Consider the following 20,896-nt stretch of genomic DNA (forward strand, 5'->3'; position numbering starts at 1 on the left):
TCTATGTGAAATTTCACACAAGCTGAGATTACCTCCCCTGTGACATCATCAGTAGCAGCCTGTGTTTTGTTTTTGTTTTTTATCTCCTCCACCAGTCTGCCGGATTCTGTCCCGGCAATATGAAAGGAAGGGGTTCTTCCAATAAATGTAAAATATTTTATATTTGTCATCATGCAGCTGAAAAAAAGACTGCTATTTATTATTATAAGTTAGAACATAGATTTTATTTCTGAAATCTTGTATTTTTAATTTGGGTCCACTTTAAGCTTTGTGTTTATATGTTAATTAGTGTATGTAAATGTGTGTAATGCATTTTTGTTATTAAAACATTTAAAAAATAGTTTTAGCGTTTATGACCTGTTCCTGAACATACACAATCGTACTTACTCCTCCAAAAGCGTTACCTTGTGTTTTATAGTATTTCGTATTTACAACCCGTAGGCTTGAATCGGGCACAGATAGACAGATCCGGCGCCGATGCCTGCATACTGCTAAGGGTTAAGTTACTGTGTTCTCAGTTTGTTAAAATAGTTAGTTGTGCATCGACTCGCATGTGGTGGCAAGCATTTGAATTGTATATGTGTGGTGAATCCTTTGGAGTCAAAACGCTCCTCTCAGCTAGTCGGTTCATAGATTGCGAATCCACATATGGGCATCTATGCGCAAAGTGACAGCGAGACCAAGTATCTGAATCTGAGCAATTGACCCAATCAAGGATCGGCCCTTGCGGTTCTTGACAGACAGCACATAGTACTGCTGATTTTTGGGGAAGGGAAGCGGTGGGATGTAAATGGCACCTAATAATGCTGAATTTTTGTGTGTCTGTGGCGGGGGGGGGGGGGGGGGGGGGGCAACGGGACACACGTAGGTGGCACCTAATACTGCCGATTAGAGGGGGAAGGGGTGTTTTCTGCCAGCACATAATACTGCTGATTTGGGGGGGGGGGGGGGTACGGATGACACCTAATGCTACCTAATGCCACTGACTTGAGGGGAGTTCTGGCAGCACCTAATACTGCTGTATTGGAGTAGGGGTCCATGATGACCATGATAACTTTTGCCTATAGCCCCATTTTATCTACAACTCTATTCATTCTCAATCATTTTATGAACATGTAGATGAGGCAGATCCTACATTCTTCTTTTCTATCTACCCTTACGTAACGTTAACAGGCCAAGAATACACCTGTATAGACAAATCTATGTCTTTATCAAGTAATTCCCCTCCCCCCAGTATGTTTCGTGCTGAAAGCTCTGTACTGTGTATTTTTGGTTTGAACTCTCACCATATTTCCTAGCAGATGTAATGCTGATATTGTGTATTGTGTAATTATGCATACACGTAATTACATATTCGTAATTCAATTGACTTTTTATATTCATTCGTAATTATGCATGAATTTACGCATAATTCCTGTGTAATTCGACTTTGGTGGTAAATAGCAAAGCCCCATACATCCTATTTCTACCAAAATTTCAACATATGTTAATAGTGGGTACAAGTCAAAAACATTTTTTTTCAAAAAGACCTTGCAGCTTTTGAGAAAATCGATTTTAAAAATGCAAAGAAAAATGGTTTTTAAACCCAGAAAAATGACAGTTTAAAAACCATTTTTATTTGTATTTTTAAAATCTATTTTCTCAAAAACTACAAGGTCTTTTTGAACAATTATTTTTGTAACTTGTACCTACTATTCTTCTTAAAATATGTAGAAATTTTGGTAGCAATGGCATGTATGGGGGTTTTCTTTTCACCTCCAAAGTCGGCCTGAAATTACACGTAAATTATGCGTAAATTCATGCGTAATTACGAATGGGAACAATTAACTACGAATTTGATTACGCTATTCCCTGGAAATTTTACATTATGATGTGTACATTCGAATTTACGCATGGCCAGAATTCCTGCTCATCACTACTTGTGCGACCTGCCCCTACTTTATAAATATTTGTTAATTGGGGAATTTACATTCTCATGCAATCAACACTGTACATAGTTCATGGGCAGTGAGATAAAGCTTGAGGGTGGAGGAAGACAAAAAAAGTTAATGGTGATACATTAATTACCACCTGGGCCTCCTATGCTTCAGGGCCCCATAGCAGTTGCTATGGCTGCTATGGCTATTGCTACACCCCTGCTGCTCAAACATTGGAGCCCCAGTGTCAATGCTACCCCAACTTAAAAAAAGAACCCTAATAGTAAACCCTTTGACATTACTCACTTCCAAAAGACTAAAGATTTAGCCAGGGAGAAGTGCACCATGCCAGAAAGATTTAACACCAAGAAGATCAAGGCTGTGATCACAGTCACACAGCCAAATGCGTAGTCAGGTGTAGCCAAACAGACCTAGCACTGGAATTCATATGGCTGGAATAGCCCATGGTTGCCAAGCGTACGTACAGTATTTGGACGGGCAGTCCGTTCAAGTGATCCCAAAAGGTCATTGTCCGTCTTTGTCCGTATTTTTTAATAGGCGTCCGTTTAAAATACACATTTGGCCCAAAGCACTCAGCCATGCACTCACCATGCCCAGGCAATGGCCCTGCCAGAACCACGCAGGTAGGGAGGGAGCACTGCAGCAGCCGCGAGCAAGTCAGTCAGGACAAGGTGGGTCAGTCAGTCAGGGAACACTGTGCTGCTTCATCCATCTTCTTTATTGTCCGTTCTCCCATAGGCAGCAGGGTAACCATGGACACTATAATGTAACATTATCAGGCTGCCAACTGGGGGAAGAAACACACAGAGTTAGGCTCAACACACACCATACAATCTTGGTTGTTCAATCTTACCACTTTCATGTAGTATAAGAGCTTATCCAATCAATCATTCAAGGTATTTTCAATCTGTTGGCCCTTATACTACATAGATTTGGTAAATCTGTACAACCAAGATTGTATGGTGTGTGTTGAGCTTAACAGAGGTGATTTGATATCAGAGCAATGCACTTTTTTTCTACTTTGTATTGCTTGTTTGCTGAACTGAAGGTAAATAAAAAGTTCATTGCTCTGAAGTGTCTCCCTCCTTCAAGCAGGCAGCTGTTTTCAAGTCTATATGCTATAGATGCTGGTAAGCTGCCTGCATCGGAATCAGTTGAAAAGGACGCCTGAGCCACCTGTATTAAAAGGGCACCTCCATCCATAGACTTAATTCAATGTTATTTCTGCAATTCTCGGCTGCAAGGTGGTGAAAAGGGCGCCCGAGTTTTCATTTCAGCTACAAGGTTTTTAATTCGGCTACAAAAGTAGCCTCATATTTTTGACTTGACTACAAGGTTTTTGGCTACAAAGTTTTTGATTCTGCTACAGAAGGGTATCCCTTTGTAGCCCATATTTTTGATTCAGCTACAAGGTTTTCGGCTACAAGGTTTTGATTCTGCTACAAAAGGGCGCCCCTTTGTAGCCCATATTTTGGTCCAGCTACAAGATTTTCGGCTAGATTTTTGATTCTGCTACAAAAGGGTGCCCTTTTATAGGCAAGATTTTTGATTTGGGGGTGCAGGGGGGGGGGGGGGGGGTTCAGAGTAGGCATCACCAGCGAGGGGGGGAGTCTTAGGGTGAGGCATCATCAGGGGAGGTTTCTGTGTGAAAGTAGGGAGAAGTTAGGTTTTAGTAATCACCAGGGGGGGTCTTAGGGTTAGGCACCGCCAGGGGGGTCTTAGGGTTAGGTACCATCAGGGGAGTCCTTGGGTTAGGCACCACCAGGGGCGGTTAGTGTTAGGCACCAACAGGGGAGGGTTTTGTGTGAGAGTAGGGAGAAGTTAGGTCATAGTAATCATCGGGAGGGGGGGGGGCTTAAGGTTAGGCACCACCAGGGGGGTCTTAGGGTTAGGCACCGTCAAGGGAGGAGTTAGAGTTAGGCACCACCAGAGGAGAGTTCTGTGTGAGAGTAGGGAGAAGTTAGGTCAAGTAATCACTCTTCTTGGCTATATCACTTTTCTAGGCTATATCACTTTTCTAGGCTTCTAGCACCCTTTTATAGCCCAACAAATTTTGCCTATAACAGCATCATTTTTATAAACTAAAACTAGCTTTTCGTCCACACCATGTGTTATTTGTAGCCAATTTTGGAATATATTCTACATTGGAATGCCCTTTTGTAGCCAAATAGAAGAAATGTGCTATATCAGAAACATGCAGATTTAGGAGTATGGGCTATACTTGCGCACCATTGTGTAGCAGATTAGGACATATGGGCTACACGCGTTTCCAAATTTCTTTCTAGTCTACATTAGTAACTTTTTGAAGCAATTTAGGAATATGGGCTACATCTGGACGCCCTATTGTAGCCAAATTGGACCCATAGACTACACCGAGTGCCTTTTGTAGTAGAATTTGCATTTTGGGCTACACCTGCCAACTTTTGTTGAGCAAACCTGAAGTTTTCAGAATTGGAGATTATGGGCTACACCAGGAGCTCTTTGTAGCCGAATTTGGAATATGGTCTACACTGGGGTGCCATTTTGTAGCCGAATAGGAGCATGGGCTACACCAGGTGCTTTTTGAAGCAGATTTTGGAGCATGGGCTATACCTGGGCGCCAGAATGCAGCCAGGATGTATAGGTTACACTGGGTGCCTCTTGTAGACAAATTGTGTTATAGTGTAAATTAAACTATTTTGTAGCTGTTTTAGGAATATAGGCTACACCAGGGCATCCCTTTGTAGCCGTTTTTCCATAGGCTACACCGGGTGCCTCTTGTACCTAAATTTTGTTATTGTCTGTATTGACACATTTTGTAGCCGATTTAGGAATATGGGCTACACCCGGGTGCCCTTTGTAGCCGATTTATATTTATAGGCTATGCCAGGTGCCTCTTGTAGCTAAATTTTGTTATATTTTATATTTGGCACATTTTGTAGCCGATTTCCGAATATGGGTTACATCCGGGCGCCCTTTTGTAGACTAATTGGATTCATAGGCTACAAAGGGCAACTTTTTTAGCCGTAGGTATCTGACACTGTTTTGTCTACATCAGGTGCTCTTTTTTCCAGGCGCCCTTTTCAAATGGACGTCATGCATCCTATTCTCTAGTCACACAATGTAGTGTTCTCCCTCCCCATTCTACAAACACAGGCACTCTCCTAGACCTTAAAAGAGACCTGAGCACCGTTATTTGAAACAAATCTCTCCCTAATGGAGGTTTGCATATGGTGTGTGTTTTTTTTGGAGGGGGCAACATGAGCCTTTACTGATATACAAGGGATGATCTATAGCCCCCCCCCCCAATCCCAGGTATATGCAGGTGCCTCAATCTTACTACTCTGTGTTCCACAGCACCGCAGTACAAATAAAGCAGCTGTGGTGATATTATGCACCCCCAACCATCTGCCGCAATAATGCATGCTAGGAGATGTAGTCCATAATATGACTTCATCTCCCATCTGCAGGGGTGTCTCTAGCCATTTTGTCACTCCAGGCAAGAAAGCCTGTGGCACCTCCATCCCACGTGGCGATGGAAGAGCAGAGGAGCGACTCAATGGTGGCGGAGTAGAAGCTGGTAAGAATTTCTTGAGTCATGCCGAACTTTCTCAGCTGGCGGAGGAAGAAGAGTCTTTGTTGGGCGTTTGGAGGCACACAGAGGACAGAAGGAGACACAAAGGGGGCAGAAGGAGGAATGATGGGGGACAGAAAAAAAGCACAAGGGGGGCAAAAAGAAGAAGGCACAAAGGGGAACAGAAGGATGCACAAATGGAGACAGAAAGAGGCACAAAAGGGTGACAGAAGAAGGCAGAGGGGGGTATAAGGAGGCACAGAAGGCGGAAGAGGGGGACAGACAGAGCCACAGGGAGACAGAAGAAGGCACAAAGGGGCACAGAAGGAGGCACATGGAGACTGAAGAGGCACATGAAGACAGAATGAGGCACAAAGGGAGACCGAAGGAGGCACATGAGGACAGAAGGAGGCAGAGTGGGACTGAAGGAGGAACAGGGGGGCAGAGGCAGCACAGGAGGCAAAGAAAGGCAAAAGGGGACATATGGAGGCACAGGAGGACAGAAGGAGCCAGAGGTGGCACATGGGGACTGAAGGAGGCACATGGAAACAGAAGGAGGCACAGAGGGAGACAGAAGGACAAACAGAGGGTCAGACATGGCACAAGGGACTGAAGGAGGCACAAGGAGACAGAAGGAGGCACAAAAGGGACAGAAGGAGGTACAAAGGGGGGGGGGGGGGAGGATGTACAAGGCACAGAGGGACACAGTGGCAGCTGCCTGCAACTTACGCTAAGCAGATGCAGCAGAAGCAAGTAATAAAACATCAGTGGGGGTGGGGCTTAGTTAGGGGGCGTGGCTTTGTCCATGGGGCGTGGCTGAATCCAGCAACATGGCGCCCCCAGGACCAATGGCACTCCAGGCAATGGCCTGTACTGCTGTACTGCCTATGCCTAGAGGCTCCCCTGCCCATCTGGAAGATTAAATCATGTTAATGGACTACGTCTTACAAGGCATGAAATGCAGCAGCTAAGGGCATACAAAATCACTGCAGCAAAGTGCGGGGATCATGTCCTAAACAGCTACAAGACACGAGAGGGCTCAGGGCGGGAGTAAAGGAGCGGCCACTAAATACAAGGGAGAGCGCCTAAGTTAGAAGTGCACGCTACACAGCCCATATCGTGCGCTGAGGATTTTAACTTGCACTGCTCAAACTAAGCTGCGCTGCTTTAGTGAATCAAGCCACAGGTTTCTAGTTTGTGAGCTCCTCTAAAGAGAGTAAAGTGCTGCAGAAGATATCAGTGCTATATACGGTAAATACATAATAATATGGTAGGACTTTAGTATGACTATGGCAGGATTAGATTGTGAGTCCTTCTGAGGACAGTCAGTAACATGACTATGTGCTCTTTAATATGCTGCAGAAGATATCAGTGCTATATAAATACATAATAACAATAGTATAGTAGGTCAATAGAGTATGACTGTGGTAGGGTTAGATTGTGAGTCCCTCTGAGGACAGTCACGGACATGACTATATAATACTCTGTAAAGTGCTGCAGGAGATGTCAGTGCCGTATAAGTACAAAAAATACTGATAATGCACAAAACTTAGCTCCACCCACAACTATTTAAAAGTGTGTATCTGACCCCGCCCCCTGCCCGTTCAAAATTTTGGGTGTCCTGCTTTTATGCGCCATTTATATTTCAGCATCGAATTTCTGTTGTTTGTCTACATTGATTAAAGAGAATCTGTATTGTTAAAATCGCACAAAAGTAAACATACCAGTGCTTTAGGGGACGACATCTATTACCCTCTGTCACAATTTCGCAGCTCCCCGCCACATTAAATGTGGTTAAAAACAGTTTTAAAAAGTTTGTTTATAAACAAACAAAATGGCCACCAAAACAGGAAGTAGGTTGATGTACAGTATGTCCACACATAGAAAATACATCCTTACACAAGCAGGCTGTATACACCCTTCCTTTTGAATCTCAAGAGATCATTTGTGTGTTTCTTTCCCCCTTCTGCTCTCATGCACTGAAGTTTCAGGCTGCTCTTTTCTTCCTGCAAACAACGTTGCCCTTGTCTGAATTTCCTCAGTATGTGAAAGCCCAGCCAGCTCAGAGGACACTTTATCCAGCTTGTAAAAGATACGAGAGCAGAGAGAAGCTGCACTAATCTAAATATCACACAGGCAGTGTGCAGAGAGGGGCCTGAAAGGGGGAGTTCATAGCAGAACCACAACACTGAAGAACTTGGCAGCCTTCCAGACACTGGCCGACAAGTCTGACAGGGGAAAGATACATTGATTTATTACAGAGATGGTGATAGTAGAACGTGCTGCAGTAAGCCAGAACACATTAGAATAGCTTTTGGAACTTGTAGGATGATAAAAAACAGGATGCAATTTTTGTTACGGAGTCTCTTTAACAAGTAAGAAAAACTAGCAAGGGCTGCAAAATTGAAGCAGGTTGTTTCGGTGCATGGTGCTCAGCACGGGGCGAGTAAGGGTAATTCGGGGTCACCGAAACCTGAATTACTCTTCCCTTTGAGTTGTGATGACTCAGCGGGGAATAGTATTTACCACCGCCAGGGATTTCAGCGGCAGCAGGGTAAGTCATCATACGCAGCAGACAACAAAAATTTGGTGTGTTCAACCTGCCCCCTGCACATCATTATTGAGCTAAACTTTGACCCCTTACTTCACAGTCAGCAGACACATACCAGCCAGTCAGCTAAGACCCCCTCCTGGACCCTCAATCCCCATATCAAAAAGCAGTTGCGGTAGCCATATTGGATTAATTCTCTGCTGGCTGCTGACTGTCAGAGCAGGGTCAAACTTGTTGCAGGTAGGTAGGGAAAACATTAGCTAGGCCTATGTTCTTGTTCCTCACTTGCTGTGAAAGCACCCCAAACAGCCCTTTTGAGGGCTAGCACATCGGTCTCCTGTGTTGATTTTTTTTGTGTGTGACACCTCACAGCCCACTGACACCTAGAGCTGTGTGCACACTACTGCTGTTGCTACAATAACTTGCAGACACAGTATCACTCCTGTGCATTATTATTTCACTGTATTCTGATAGTACTTTTGCATTTCTCTATGTGTGACACTCCACAGCCCACTGACACTCAGAGCTGTGTGCACACTACTGCTGTTGCTACAATAACTTGCAGACACAGTACCACTCCTGTGCATTATTATTTCACTGTATTCTGATAGTACTTTTGCATTTCTCTATGTGTGACACTCCACAGCCCACTGACACTCAGAGCTGTGTGCACACTACTGCTGTTGCTACAATAACTTGCAGACACAGTACCACTCTTGTGCATTATTATTTCACTGTATTCTGATAGTACTATTGCATTTTTCTGTGTGTGCCACTCCACAGCCCACTGACACCTAGAACTGTGCATAATGTAATTTCTGCCCTTTAGGGATTAAAACCCGACTTTTTGTCAACTCCGCAATTTTTGGTGGGACTTTGGCAGGGATTCCCCTCTGGCATGCCACAGTCCAGGTGTTCAGAGCTGGGACAAGATGCTCCAGCAGCACCCAAGGCTGAGACACAAATCCATCCCATCCCTCCATCCCTCCCACCCCAGCCGTCACATACTGATTGCTATTAGACTAAGAGGTGCCCCAGGGCCCCGATCCCTCCAACACCTTAATATCTAGTTATCTGGCTTGCAGTCACTGCCATGTATCCCCTTTTCTTTTTTCTCTCTGTTTCAAACACAATTGGGGAATTATAGCTGAGTGAGTTATGCGCCCCCTCCTACACTGCGCCCTGAGGCTGGAGCCTCTCTTGCCTCTGCCTCGGCCAAGCCCTGCAGGTGTTAGACCCCTTGAAACAACTTTTCTATCACTTTTGTGGCCAGAAACAGTGTTTGTAGGTTTTAAAATTTGCCTGCCCATTGAAGTCCATGGCGGTTAGCCAGATTCGCCTGTTCGCTAACATTTGCGGAAGTTCGCGTTCGCGAACCCAACATTTGATATTTGTGACATCTCTAGTCATGACTCCAGCCCAATATGAAAACAAGAAGGGATTTTTGTTTAAAGTGTAAGTCTAGTCATAGAAAAGGGGAAAACAGCTTTTAATGTGACTAAGCTAAAACCAGATCACCTTTCTACATGTAATTATTTTCACTAGACCTTGAAGTTTAAGTTACAAAAACTGCTGTATAGAAGCATGTAATATGCTCCCTGACTACACCTAAAGGTGCCCATTAACGGTACAATTTTTTCACCAAATGCGATCTTTCGATGCAATTTTTAGAAGCTAATTGTATAGAAAATTCACCATTTATGAAGGCAATTAATAGTGAACGATTCTTTGGTTGATTGCTTTATAGGATAAAATTGATCCAAAAGTTGGAAAATATGATCGAATTTGAAGAAAATGTGAACAATTGATAATTGCCTTCAGATTACTTACGATCATTCAAATCGCATCAAAAGATCGCATTTAGTGAAAAATTGTACCGTTAATGGGCACCTTAAAGAGAAACTCCAACCTAGAATTGAACTTTATCCCAATCAGTAGCTGATACCCCCTTTTACATGAGAAATATGATGATTTTCACAAACAGACCATCAGGGGGCGCTGTATGACTGATTTTGTGCTGAAACCCTTCCCACAAGAAGCTCTGAGTACCGTGGTACTCTGGGCAAACTGCCACAATTTAACAATGTTCACAGACAGGAAATGGCTGTTTACAGCTGTCTAACAGCCAGAACAGCTAGAAACAGCTACATAATCTTCCCACAGTAACAATGTCACCATGTAATAAATGTCAGAATGTGAATCTGGGAGAGGAAAGATGTTACAATGAGCAAACACTGACTAAATCATTTATACATAATTATGGTAAAAAATGAAGAACTTTTTTTACTACATTATTTTCACTGGAGTTCCTCTTTAGCATATCTTTTCAATGAACAGGTCAGTTTAACTGACCTCAGGAACCCTGACACAGCCAACAACGTAAACACAGAAGATGTCAGTGGAGAGCTATAGGTGTTTTTTTTTTTTCTTTCTACCACACTGAGGTTAGTACATCATTGAGGTAAGCCTACTTACCTTCTAAGACTTATTTTGAGTCTTTTATATAACTCCTCCCACATACTATAGTTTTACTCTCTGTGTGGGTTCAAGTGAGATCTACTGAGATAGGTTTTCAGAATGATTTGTTAATGTGGGAGAGTGACCCAACCAATATCCCAAGAGTTACCATAGATAAGAGTAAAAGAGTAAAGACAGACTTTCTTTGCAACCGCTTTATTGTGACTGCCATGTACCTCTCCTGGTTGTTTTATATATTCTCATTCTTATACTTACTACACTACAGCAGTGTCTGTATGTTTTTTTTCCCTCTCCTCTGGAATCTTTATAGATTCTTCCTGTTCCTTCCACATTCTTTCAGCTTGCCTACATTGTTTATGTGTGCTTACAAAGTACAATTGTTCTACAGATGGGAGGATCAAAGCTCCTTACCAGTCTCTGGATTAGAAAGACGAGTGACAAGAAGGTAATATGTTGAGTAAGTATCGTTATACTCACAAACAAGGGTTACCACTAAGGCAACCACTGTAAAGGCAGATGGGAAGAATTGGTAGACCTGTTCCCAGTAAGGATTAAGAAGTCACTCTCTGTAGACTGGAAGAAGAAGGTGGGGTAAACATCCATCCACCTGGGGTAGACTTAAACAAGGTAAGGAACAGAGGCGCCAGCAGAATAAAAACAGCTAAAATTCTTAAAAAATAGGAGAGGCAGTGGTGGACTTACCTACTCCTAAGGACACGCCATAAACGTAGTGATGTTTAAACTTGGAAAATGTTATTTATATACTCCACATAAATTTGCAACGTGTTTCACAGGCGTGACCCTGCTTCATCAGGCACCGCTGCCTCTCCTATTTTTTTATGAATTTTAGCTGTTTTTATTCTGCTGGCGCCTCTGTTCCTTCCTCAGTCTCTGGATTAGTACAGGTGTGGAAACTGAGCAACCACATTTTCTACTCAGTGAAGATAATTGCTCAAGAAGTTTTGAATCAGGATGATACCATTGATTGGCTAACTTAAAGGGAAGGTCAGAGCAGCAAAAACATTTACTTACCCGGGGCTTCCTCCAGCCACTAGCTGTCGCTATGTCCCTCGCCACAACTCCAATAACAAAAAATGCATTACATACATTTAGATACACTAATTAACATATACACACACAAAGCTTAAACATAAAAGGGATAAAATCAGAAAGTTCTTACTTTAGTTACGGCTGAGCAGTCCATTTGGAGAATGAAGAAACAGAGTCCGGTTTAAAGTAGGCATTAATGTTAAGAGTCCTTGAAACACAGCATGCGTTCGGTCCTCCTTGAACGCATGCATGGACAGTCCTGGTCGATGGAATTTGGAGAACTGGGCAGGTTAGTTCCTGCCCCATCTTTTATAGGAACTGAGTTTTGGGCTGTCTTTACCTGGAAAGTAGGTGTGTTTCAGGCGGGGTTACCTCCTAATCAGCAAGGTTGCCGCCCCCAGAACTCAGAGCAGAAAATTTAACATTTATTAATCATCTGTGTGACTCCGCCCCAGATTGGCGTATCGCAAATCCGAGACTATATTCATAAGCGGCCTGCGACCCTGTATCAAATGAGGCTGCACATGCCTATTCTATCTCGTTCGGTCTGCGCATGCTGAATAAAGCAGTTTCCCGACTGACCCCTGACAGTTGGAAATTTTAATTCTGGTGGATGATAGAACTGGTTTATGGGTATCAGAAAATGTATTTTTTGTCTTTCTGTGACAAGCCTATTTTGAATTACAAATACATTAAAGTCCTCTTTGTTTGATTGTAAGATTTGGAGGGAATCCCTTATCTCTACTGGTTGGATCTGGTTTCCTTGGGAATGCTGTGCCAGCAACTGGTCTCAGCAGGAGGGCTAGCCACGTGTGAAATTTCTCTCCGTACTATCAGGACACTGGGGGAAGTGGGTGAGGGGTTTTTGCTTTCATTGGGAAGGGAGGGAAATGCATCTGTTTTAGGCCCGGTTCACACTTGCGGTTTTGCAAAAACCGCACCGGATGTCCGGACCGCACCGGAGCCGGATCGGACCTGAACCGTACGGTTCCTGTCCGGATCCGGTCCGGTTGCATACGGTTTCCGTGCGGTATGAACACGGTTGCGGTCCGGATCCGGATTCTTAAAGAGATAACAACCTGTATAAAAACAAAAAAAAATGTTGGGGTCTGGGAGGTCAGCAGAAGGGGGACCTGTGGAATCAGGCCCTCCGCTGTTTAGCACTCACCTCCACCTCCAACATGCTGCCAACATCTCCAGCTCGTGCTGCTCCACTCCAAAATGGTTGCCCATGTGTCCCCGATACAATATCGCCGCAACAATCCTCATAGGAAGTGGGGTAGAACATCCGGATTTTTTGCCAGTGTGTTGTGCGCTCTCCGGTTCTAATTGGTTTCCATTGGCCGGATGGTGCAGTCCGGCTCCGCCCCGGATACGGCTGCCGGAGGAGCCGGACCAAAAAATAGCGCATGTTGGAACGGACACCGGAGTCCGGATCCGGTCCGGCTCCGGTCCGGACGAAACGGACACATGTGAACCCTGGCATAGACTTACATTGCTATGCCGTGCGTCCGTTTCGTCCGGCCAGCATGCGGTGCGGCTCCGGCACGGCTATTCCGGATAGCCACCGCTAATGTGAACCGGGCCTTAGAGAACACAAAAATTTCATTCTGTTCTGCTGTGCCTGAACGATACAGAATCGATTTCGGTATCATTCATCACACCCTCCGCTGCAGAGGATGACCTTGCGAGGTCATCCACTACTGCGCCTGTATGAGCGCCTCTGTCAATCACTTGCACATGGTGTGGAGTGTACCGCGCAGGTACAGAAGAGGACGACCTTGCAAAGTTGTCCTCTGCAGCGGAAGGGACCAGGAGCCAGCGGCTGAGTGCGGAGCTGCAGCGAGGTACATAGTGGTGGCTAGGGGCTGGAGGAAGCCCTGGGTAAGTAAATTACTTTTTTTCAAGCTGCTCAGACCTTGCTTTTAAAGTAAGCCTGAGATGAATGAAAGCAAAAGTTTTATACATACTGAGGGCTTCTTCTAGCTCCATTCAGCTTGATCTGTCCATCGACGCCACCCTCCGCCTTCTGCATCCTCCGCTATGGCTCCCGGTAACTTTGGGAGCCGGGTCTTACTGCACATACATCCAGGATCCAGGAAGTGGAGGAATATGGCGTGGTAAAGATTAGGCCGAAGGTGGCTGGAGGAATGAACGCCTGTGGGATGGCCATTCTGCCGACAGTTTGCCAGTGTGTACAGTCTGTTGGCAGGCTGATAAGGCTGGTTTTGACCAATCCACCAGTCAAAACCAGCCTTATCAGCCTGTCGACAGAATGTACACACTGGCAAACTGTCCAAACTGTCGGTAGAACGGCCGCCCAGCGGGCGGGTCTGACGACCCGTCGTTTGCAGGTATCAGGCGTGTGTACACGCCTTTAGGCATCTGAATGTTATTATATATGTATGCAAAGTAATCTTGGTATCTTCTTTTCATGTGAGTAGTAGTTGATTGTGTTGTAGATTGCAGTCTCCTAGACTCGGAAAAAAAAGGTAATTTGCAGTCCTACTAAAAGTTAAAGACGATCTTCACTTCCTGTTTGCCCTGCTTACACTATAGTGCAGGCAGGTTCACCTCCAAAGTGAGGTGGCACCACTGATTATGATACATTATGGATATTACATACAGAACATCACATTTCTTTATTTTGTTAACTGTTTTCCTGCATGATATCTGCAGATACAATTAGATAAAGAGTTTTGGTTTTTTTCAATTACAGCCTCCAAAATAGGAACTGAAGCCCTGGAACAAGAGTTGATGTCTATTAATTTTCCTGAATACTCAGGGTCCTATGATTTGTTCCTGGGAAGTGTAGACTATGACTTCTCTGGGTAAGATTATCTGTTGCTTCTTTGGATTCAACATAACAGTGAATAGAATACTGTTCTGCTGTTTTTGTTTACGTCAGATAAAATTCTTTGTTCTTGTGTCATCCGTGGGAGGCAAGGTGAAAAAAACAACATATGGTAAATAATGATTTGGTCGTTTTCCTTTGGCTGGAAAGATTTTGTGTGGAAAGAACTTTTATTACTATAATGTGAATACTGGCATCCCCATGCTACTGTTGTTAGCATTCTGTAATCATCGCCCTTTTCCCTCTGCTCTCCATAATACAGAACTAGTTGCCAGTACATTCAGCTGTGTTCTGACACAGGTGTCGATACAGGGGTCACATTTTCAAACAGGAAAATGCAGGCTATTCCCTTATCTTCCTTGCCCCATTCACCCCCCCCCCCCTTCACTGTATCAGGCATGCCCAGTATGTGGATGCTGCTCACATGAGTGATGGAGCACTGACCTGGACGTTATGTAGGGGTCGGCACAAATTTCAAAATGAAGGATTCCTTTTGAAAGCAAAGCAACAAATGGGACACCGAAGGACAAAACAAAGATGCAGGACTGAATCCACAAGAGGTAAGTGTTTATAATATATGGTTCTCTGGCCAGGTTATTTTGGGTCATGTGCTTTAAAATAGAACTATAGTTGAAATTGCCACACCATTATCATAACAGCCCTTCAATACCACTTAAAGAGAATCTGTACTCTAATATTCTTACACTAAAAAGCATACCATTCTATTCCTTATTTTCTCCTGTGCCCCTCTGTGCTGTTTCTGCCACTCTCTGCTGCAATCCTGGCTTGTAATTAACAGTTTTAGGCAGTGTTTACAAACAAACTAACCAGCTTGTAATAGGCTCAGCTAAGCAGAGTGTGTGAGTCATTCATAGTGTGCAGGGGGCCTGCAGAGGGTGTGTATCGCTTCTACCAATCACAAGCAGCCCTGCACATTCCACACAATCAAGCCTTAGCCCGGCAGACACGACAGAGGAAAGATACATTGATTTATTACAGAGACAGTGCAATTAGGAAAGACTGCAGTAAACCAGAGCAGATTAGAACAGGCATAGGAACTTATAGGATAGAAGAACTAAGGCTGAAACATTTGTTACAGAATCTCTTTAAGTAGATCAAGATATATTTATTGTTGATACGTCATTCCAAATGTCCCTTTGGATGAATATCTGTTTATATCGCATGTAGTGAGTTGATCCCGCTTTTAATCAGTGGGAGAATTGCAGATACTCCCACTATTTTTCATTTGGTTTCTCTTTTGGAAATGAAACCAACCATGATATAATAAATTAAATTCCATTAGAGTGATTACCTAGTACACATCCTATTGTTCTATTTGGAGTTTTACAATTGAAAATGTGTTCTACACTGACTTTTAGGTCTGAAGGAGTATATCGAATCACCCACTCAAGGGCCGAACACCTCCTGAGGAAGTGAAGTTTATCTTCATGAAATGCGTCGAGCCTCAAAAAAATATACTTGCAAAATTCTGTTTTAATATTCCTTGTGGCTTACTTGGGTAGTGGTACATGCCACAAAGAAGTTTAACTTTATTTTATCCCATATCGCTTGTAAACTTGTATATGTGATTTAATGGCTAATACTGCACTGAATTAAGAGCCATAATGACTGTCTTTTTAATATATTTTATATGTTTATATTGTTCCCATTTAAATTAAGGTTTTATACCGATATGACATTCTGTTTCCACTTATCCCCATTAACCAGCTGAGCGGTCTGGACGAGCTCAGCTCGTCCAACACCGCCAGCGGCTGCCGCTCAGGCCCTGCTGGGCCGATTTTAACGAAATAAAAAGCAGCACACGCAGCCGGCACTTTGCCAGCCGCGTGTGCTGCCTGATCGCCGCCGCTCTGCGGCGATTCGCCGCGAGCAGCGGCGAAAGAGGGCCCCCCTAGCCGCCTGAGCCCAGCGTAGCCGGAACAAAAAGTTCCGGCCAGCGCTAAGGGCTGGATCGGAGGCGGCTGACGTCAGGACGTCGGCTGACGTCGATGACGTCACTCCGCTCGTCGCTATGGCGACGATATAAGCGAAACAAGGAAGGCCGCTCATTGCGGCCTTCCTTGTTTATTCTGGGCGCCGGAGGCGATCGGAAGATCGCCTCCGGAGCGCCCTCTAGTGGGCTTTCATGCAGCCAACTTTCAGTTGGCTGCATGAAATAGTTTTTTTTTTATTTAAAAAAAACCCTCCCGCAGCCACCCTGGCGATTTAATCAGAACGCCAGGGTGGTTAAACTCCCACAGACCTAGCCAATTTATTCAAACTTATAACAAATTGGCAGAAGGGGAAAAAATATAACGTGAATGATATGACCGCACAAAGGTCTATTCTAAAATCAAAGTTAAAATGACCCCTTTGCCAAATGATATGCACTTGATATGCACTTATAGGAAAAAATATTTACCTATTTTATATTAAAATACTGACAGTTCTTGAGCGGGTCTCAATTGTTTGTACTGTGGTTATCATTTTTCTTGTACTTTGTCACAAATAGAAACCTTTTAAAAATGTAAAACTGAAAAGGGGTCATAATCTGCACTTCCCTCTGCTCCAAAATGTAACAGTAACTCTGATGTACTGCAAGCAGCTTTACGAATAGCCTTTTGATCACTAAATGCCATAAAAAAGAATGAGCAAACAGAGCAGAGAGTTTTTTCTTTGCAGGATTCAGTGAGACTGTAAGCAGAGGAAACTGAGTTTTCTCTTGCTAAAAAACTTTTTTGTTTTGTTTTGTTTTTTGTTTTAAACTATACAGCTCACTTACGTGGTCCACTGAAAGCAACCTGCCAATGACTCGGAGCAGCATTTCCTTTAGCATACTAAAAAGCTTATTGAATGAACCTGATGATATAAACCACCTATGTAATGACAACTTCCAGCATTGATGTACTCTGAAGCTAGAGGGAACTTGTGATTGTTTTACAGATTAAATTACTTTGTAATAAAAGCAAGTATGATGACTGTAAGGGTAATAAAAAGTAGGAAAACAAGCTATTATTAAATGCTAAGCCAGACTGTAACTGCACTAGCACCTTAAAAATGTGTAGGCTGCATTAACATGACCCTTTTTGCACTCTGTTTCAGCATGGAAATTACCGGCATTGACTTAAACAGCTCCCAGATCTCATTTGTCCCAAACGCCGGACTGAAGTTTTCCATTGATCAGGCTTCTATTACAGTACAGGGGAATTGGGAGGCAGAGTATTTATTTATGTAAGAAATGACAATATTAATTATTAATGCTTTACACTTCATGAAACACATCACATAAACTTCTGATTGTGCATGTGTTTAAAGGACCACTATCGCGAAAATCGTAAAATTTGAAATACACGTAAACACATCCAAGTAAGAAGTATGTTTCTTCCAGATTAAAATGAGCCATATATTACGTTTATTACGTTTCTCCTATGTTGCTGTCACTTACAATAGGTAGTATACATCTTACAGAATCGACAGGTTTTGGAATAGCCCATCTCCTCATGGGGGATTCTCAAGGTTTTGTTTATTTTCAAAAGCACCTAGTGAATGGCAGTTGCTCTGTCCAACTGCCAAAAAAGTGTGCAGTGAGCAGGGAGGCTGGCCAGCATCACTGTATAAATCATTTTGAGGGAATGTCTTTATAAAAAATAAAAGCCTTGCTTAGAATCCCCCTGTGACGATCAGTGTCAGCAAGAACAGATTTTCCGATTATTGGTGATCTGCAGTATCATCAATAATACAGATGTTATACCTGATTATGTGATGATCTGCAGAATCACCAATAATGCAAGTATAGCAAGACACAGGACAACCAGGTGTAAGATAAGTGTTTGGTGCAACAGTAATATAGATAGAGATACCCACTATTCCAGAGGAGCTGGTAGAGGGAGGTATCGCTATAGAAGACTGAAATCAGTACTCCAGCAGGCTGGAGACACAGATGAACTAGTGATCAGTTCACCCGAGGAGCGGGTGATACACAGAAGAACGGAAAGTACCTTATCACCCGAGGAGCGAGTGATTCAGATAGTACTGAAGCTATCAAACTGAGGATTAGGTGATTAAGACTGTACTGCAACTATCAACCTGAGGAGCAGGTCATAAAGACTGTACTGCAGCTATCAACCTGAGGAGCAGGTGATTAAGACTGTACTGCAGCTATCAACCTGAGGAGCAGGTGATTAAGACTGTACTGCAGCTATCGACCTAAGGAGCAGGTGATTAAGACTGTACTGCAGCTATCAACCTGAGGAGCAGGTGATTACTAAACTGTGAATCCCTCACCAGAACTAATCTCACTGGTGAGGGTAGAAGAGTCAGACAAGCAGGATCGTCAACACACGGACAGATACGGTACAAAGACAGAAGAGTGAATCAGAGTGAGGTATAAGCTGAGTCGGCAACAAGATCAGATAGGCATAGACACAGAATCAGGAGGCAGAAGAGTAGTCAAGGCTAGCAGAGGGTCATAACAAATAATACAATTCAATTTAGTACTTTAAGCTATCCCCAGCTCCTGCTGGTTCTAGCACACTTTCGGATCTGACTAGGGTCTGAGTGCTAACACGTAGCATTTGCAACAGCAGACAAAGAGCAACTGACAGGCAGGTCCTATATATACTCAGAGCGCTCCACAGCGCCACCCCAGTCACTCAGCCAATCCGGAGCACTACTGGAGTCAGCTGACCGGCTGATCAGCTGACTCCCCTTCTACTTGCATAATGGTCCTGTCGTCTGGCGTAGCCCTCAGTCTATGTGCAACTGAAGGACCAGGCAAAGCTCCAACATGTAACTGCGCAGCGGAGGCCGCCGGCTGGGCCCTGGATATGGCCGCCATGCCGCTCACCGCCGCGGCAGCCTCTCCGCTATCTATTACACCCCCATGAAGAGATGGATTAGTCCAAAACCAAAACCTGTCAGTTCTGTCAGATTTCTACTACATACTGTAAATGACTGCAACACAGGAGAAAACTAATTTATGGCTCATTTTACTCTGGAAGAAACTTATTTCCTATTTGCATATTTTACATTTTTCGCGATAGTGGTCCAATTTGCCATGTTAAGGCACGTACACACGCCGGATTCCTGCAAACGACCCGCCCGCAGGGTCGCCGTTCTGACAGTTTGACTGTGTGTACAGTCTGTCGGCAGGCTGATAAGGCTGGTTTTTGACAGATCCGCGGCAGACTGTACACACAGTCAAGCTGCCCGCAGAACGACCGCCTCGCGGGTGGGTCTGGGAATCCAGCGTGTGTACACACCTTTAGCCATTTGATTTGAATTATATTAGAGGTTTAACACTAAACATGTTTGGCAGGTGAAGCTACGGATGCTGGGATGGTTATTATAATTTTTTATTTATATAGTGCCAACATCTTCTGTAGCGCTGTTAACAGTATAAAACAAATATTAGGGAGCATAGGTACATGACAGAAGTTGAAAACTCTGTACAGTCAGGATATCCAGCAATACAAGTACATATACAGTATAGTTGATGTGTGGTTTGAGACATCACCAATATTGTACCGTATTCATATGATAAACTTTAGCAAAATAAGAAAAACTAGGAGGAGTTTGCTGCCCTTGTGAACTTACGATATAGAGGGTAGTTGGCTGTAGACTTTAGGGAAGGAGACATAGGGGTTAGTGGATGAGAAGGTGAGCCTCTAATGCTACCTACTGTATAGCAAATTATAGGCTTGTTTTAACAGGCGTGTTTTGAAAGCAGGTTTAAAAGTTTCCAGGCTTGGCTTTGGAGCATGATGGACTGGCTGTGGGAGAGTGTTCCAAAGGAGAGGTGATGCTCATGAGAAGTCCTGATTGTGGGAGTTAGAGGAGGTGACCAAGCTAGAGGGTCTTCGGGGAAGAGCGAAGGTTCCAAGTGGGATGGTATCTGGAGATTAGTAAAACAATATAGGGAGGTGACTACTTTTGTAGAGCTTGGTATATTAGCATAATACAATAAGGTGAAAATTCTGAAGGCAACACGGGGGGTAGGAGGCGCCCTAATGGGTACTGTTAGCACGACACTTCCGTCGAATACAGACAATTTGAGAGGTAGACCCAAGGTCAGATCAATCAAACAATAGGTGGTACAGGTATGTACCCCTAATACAGAGAGTATTAGTGTCAGTTTATGTGGTTATTTAGTAATATTAGCAGCAGATGGAACGATCCTACCTTAATGAGCAGTCATTCCATAGTAGTTGTAAAAAACATTCTTTATTGGAGCACTCAAATAATGACTACGCGTTTCACGGTTCAAAACCGTTCCATCTGCTGCTAATATTACTAAATAACCACATAAACTGACACTAATACTCTCTGTATTAGGGGTACATACCTGTACCACCTATTGTTTGATTGATCTGACCTTGGGTCTACCTCTCAAATTGTCTGTATTCGACGGAAGTGTCGTGCTAACAGTACCCATTAGGGCGCCTCCTACCCCCCGTGTTGCTTTATAACCCCCT

The 20,896-nt window shown here is 43.8% G+C and overlaps 1 protein-coding gene across 2 annotated transcripts in view; it reads left to right on the plus strand.

The window, feature by feature from the left end:
• LOC137542303 (bactericidal permeability-increasing protein-like) overlaps positions 1–20,896 on the plus strand; it is a 71,766-nt gene that overhangs the window by 16,147 nt on the left and 34,723 nt on the right. The window contains exons 1-3 of one of the 2 annotated variants that reach the window (XM_068264124.1): positions 10,906–10,976; positions 14,289–14,400; positions 17,526–17,654. In XM_068264124.1, coding sequence (XP_068120225.1) covers positions 10,970–10,976; positions 14,289–14,400; positions 17,526–17,654 — 248 coding nt within the window. In that variant the 5' untranslated portion in view covers positions 10,906–10,969. Of the gene's footprint in view, positions 1–10,905; positions 10,977–14,288; positions 14,401–17,525; positions 17,655–20,896 lie in introns of those variants that run through there. The other variant, XM_068264123.1, reaches the window with a different exon arrangement.

This window comes from Hyperolius riggenbachi, chromosome 12 (genome assembly GCF_040937935.1).
Source record: "Hyperolius riggenbachi isolate aHypRig1 chromosome 12, aHypRig1.pri, whole genome shotgun sequence".
Taxonomy (NCBI): domain Eukaryota; kingdom Metazoa; phylum Chordata; class Amphibia; order Anura; family Hyperoliidae; genus Hyperolius; species Hyperolius riggenbachi.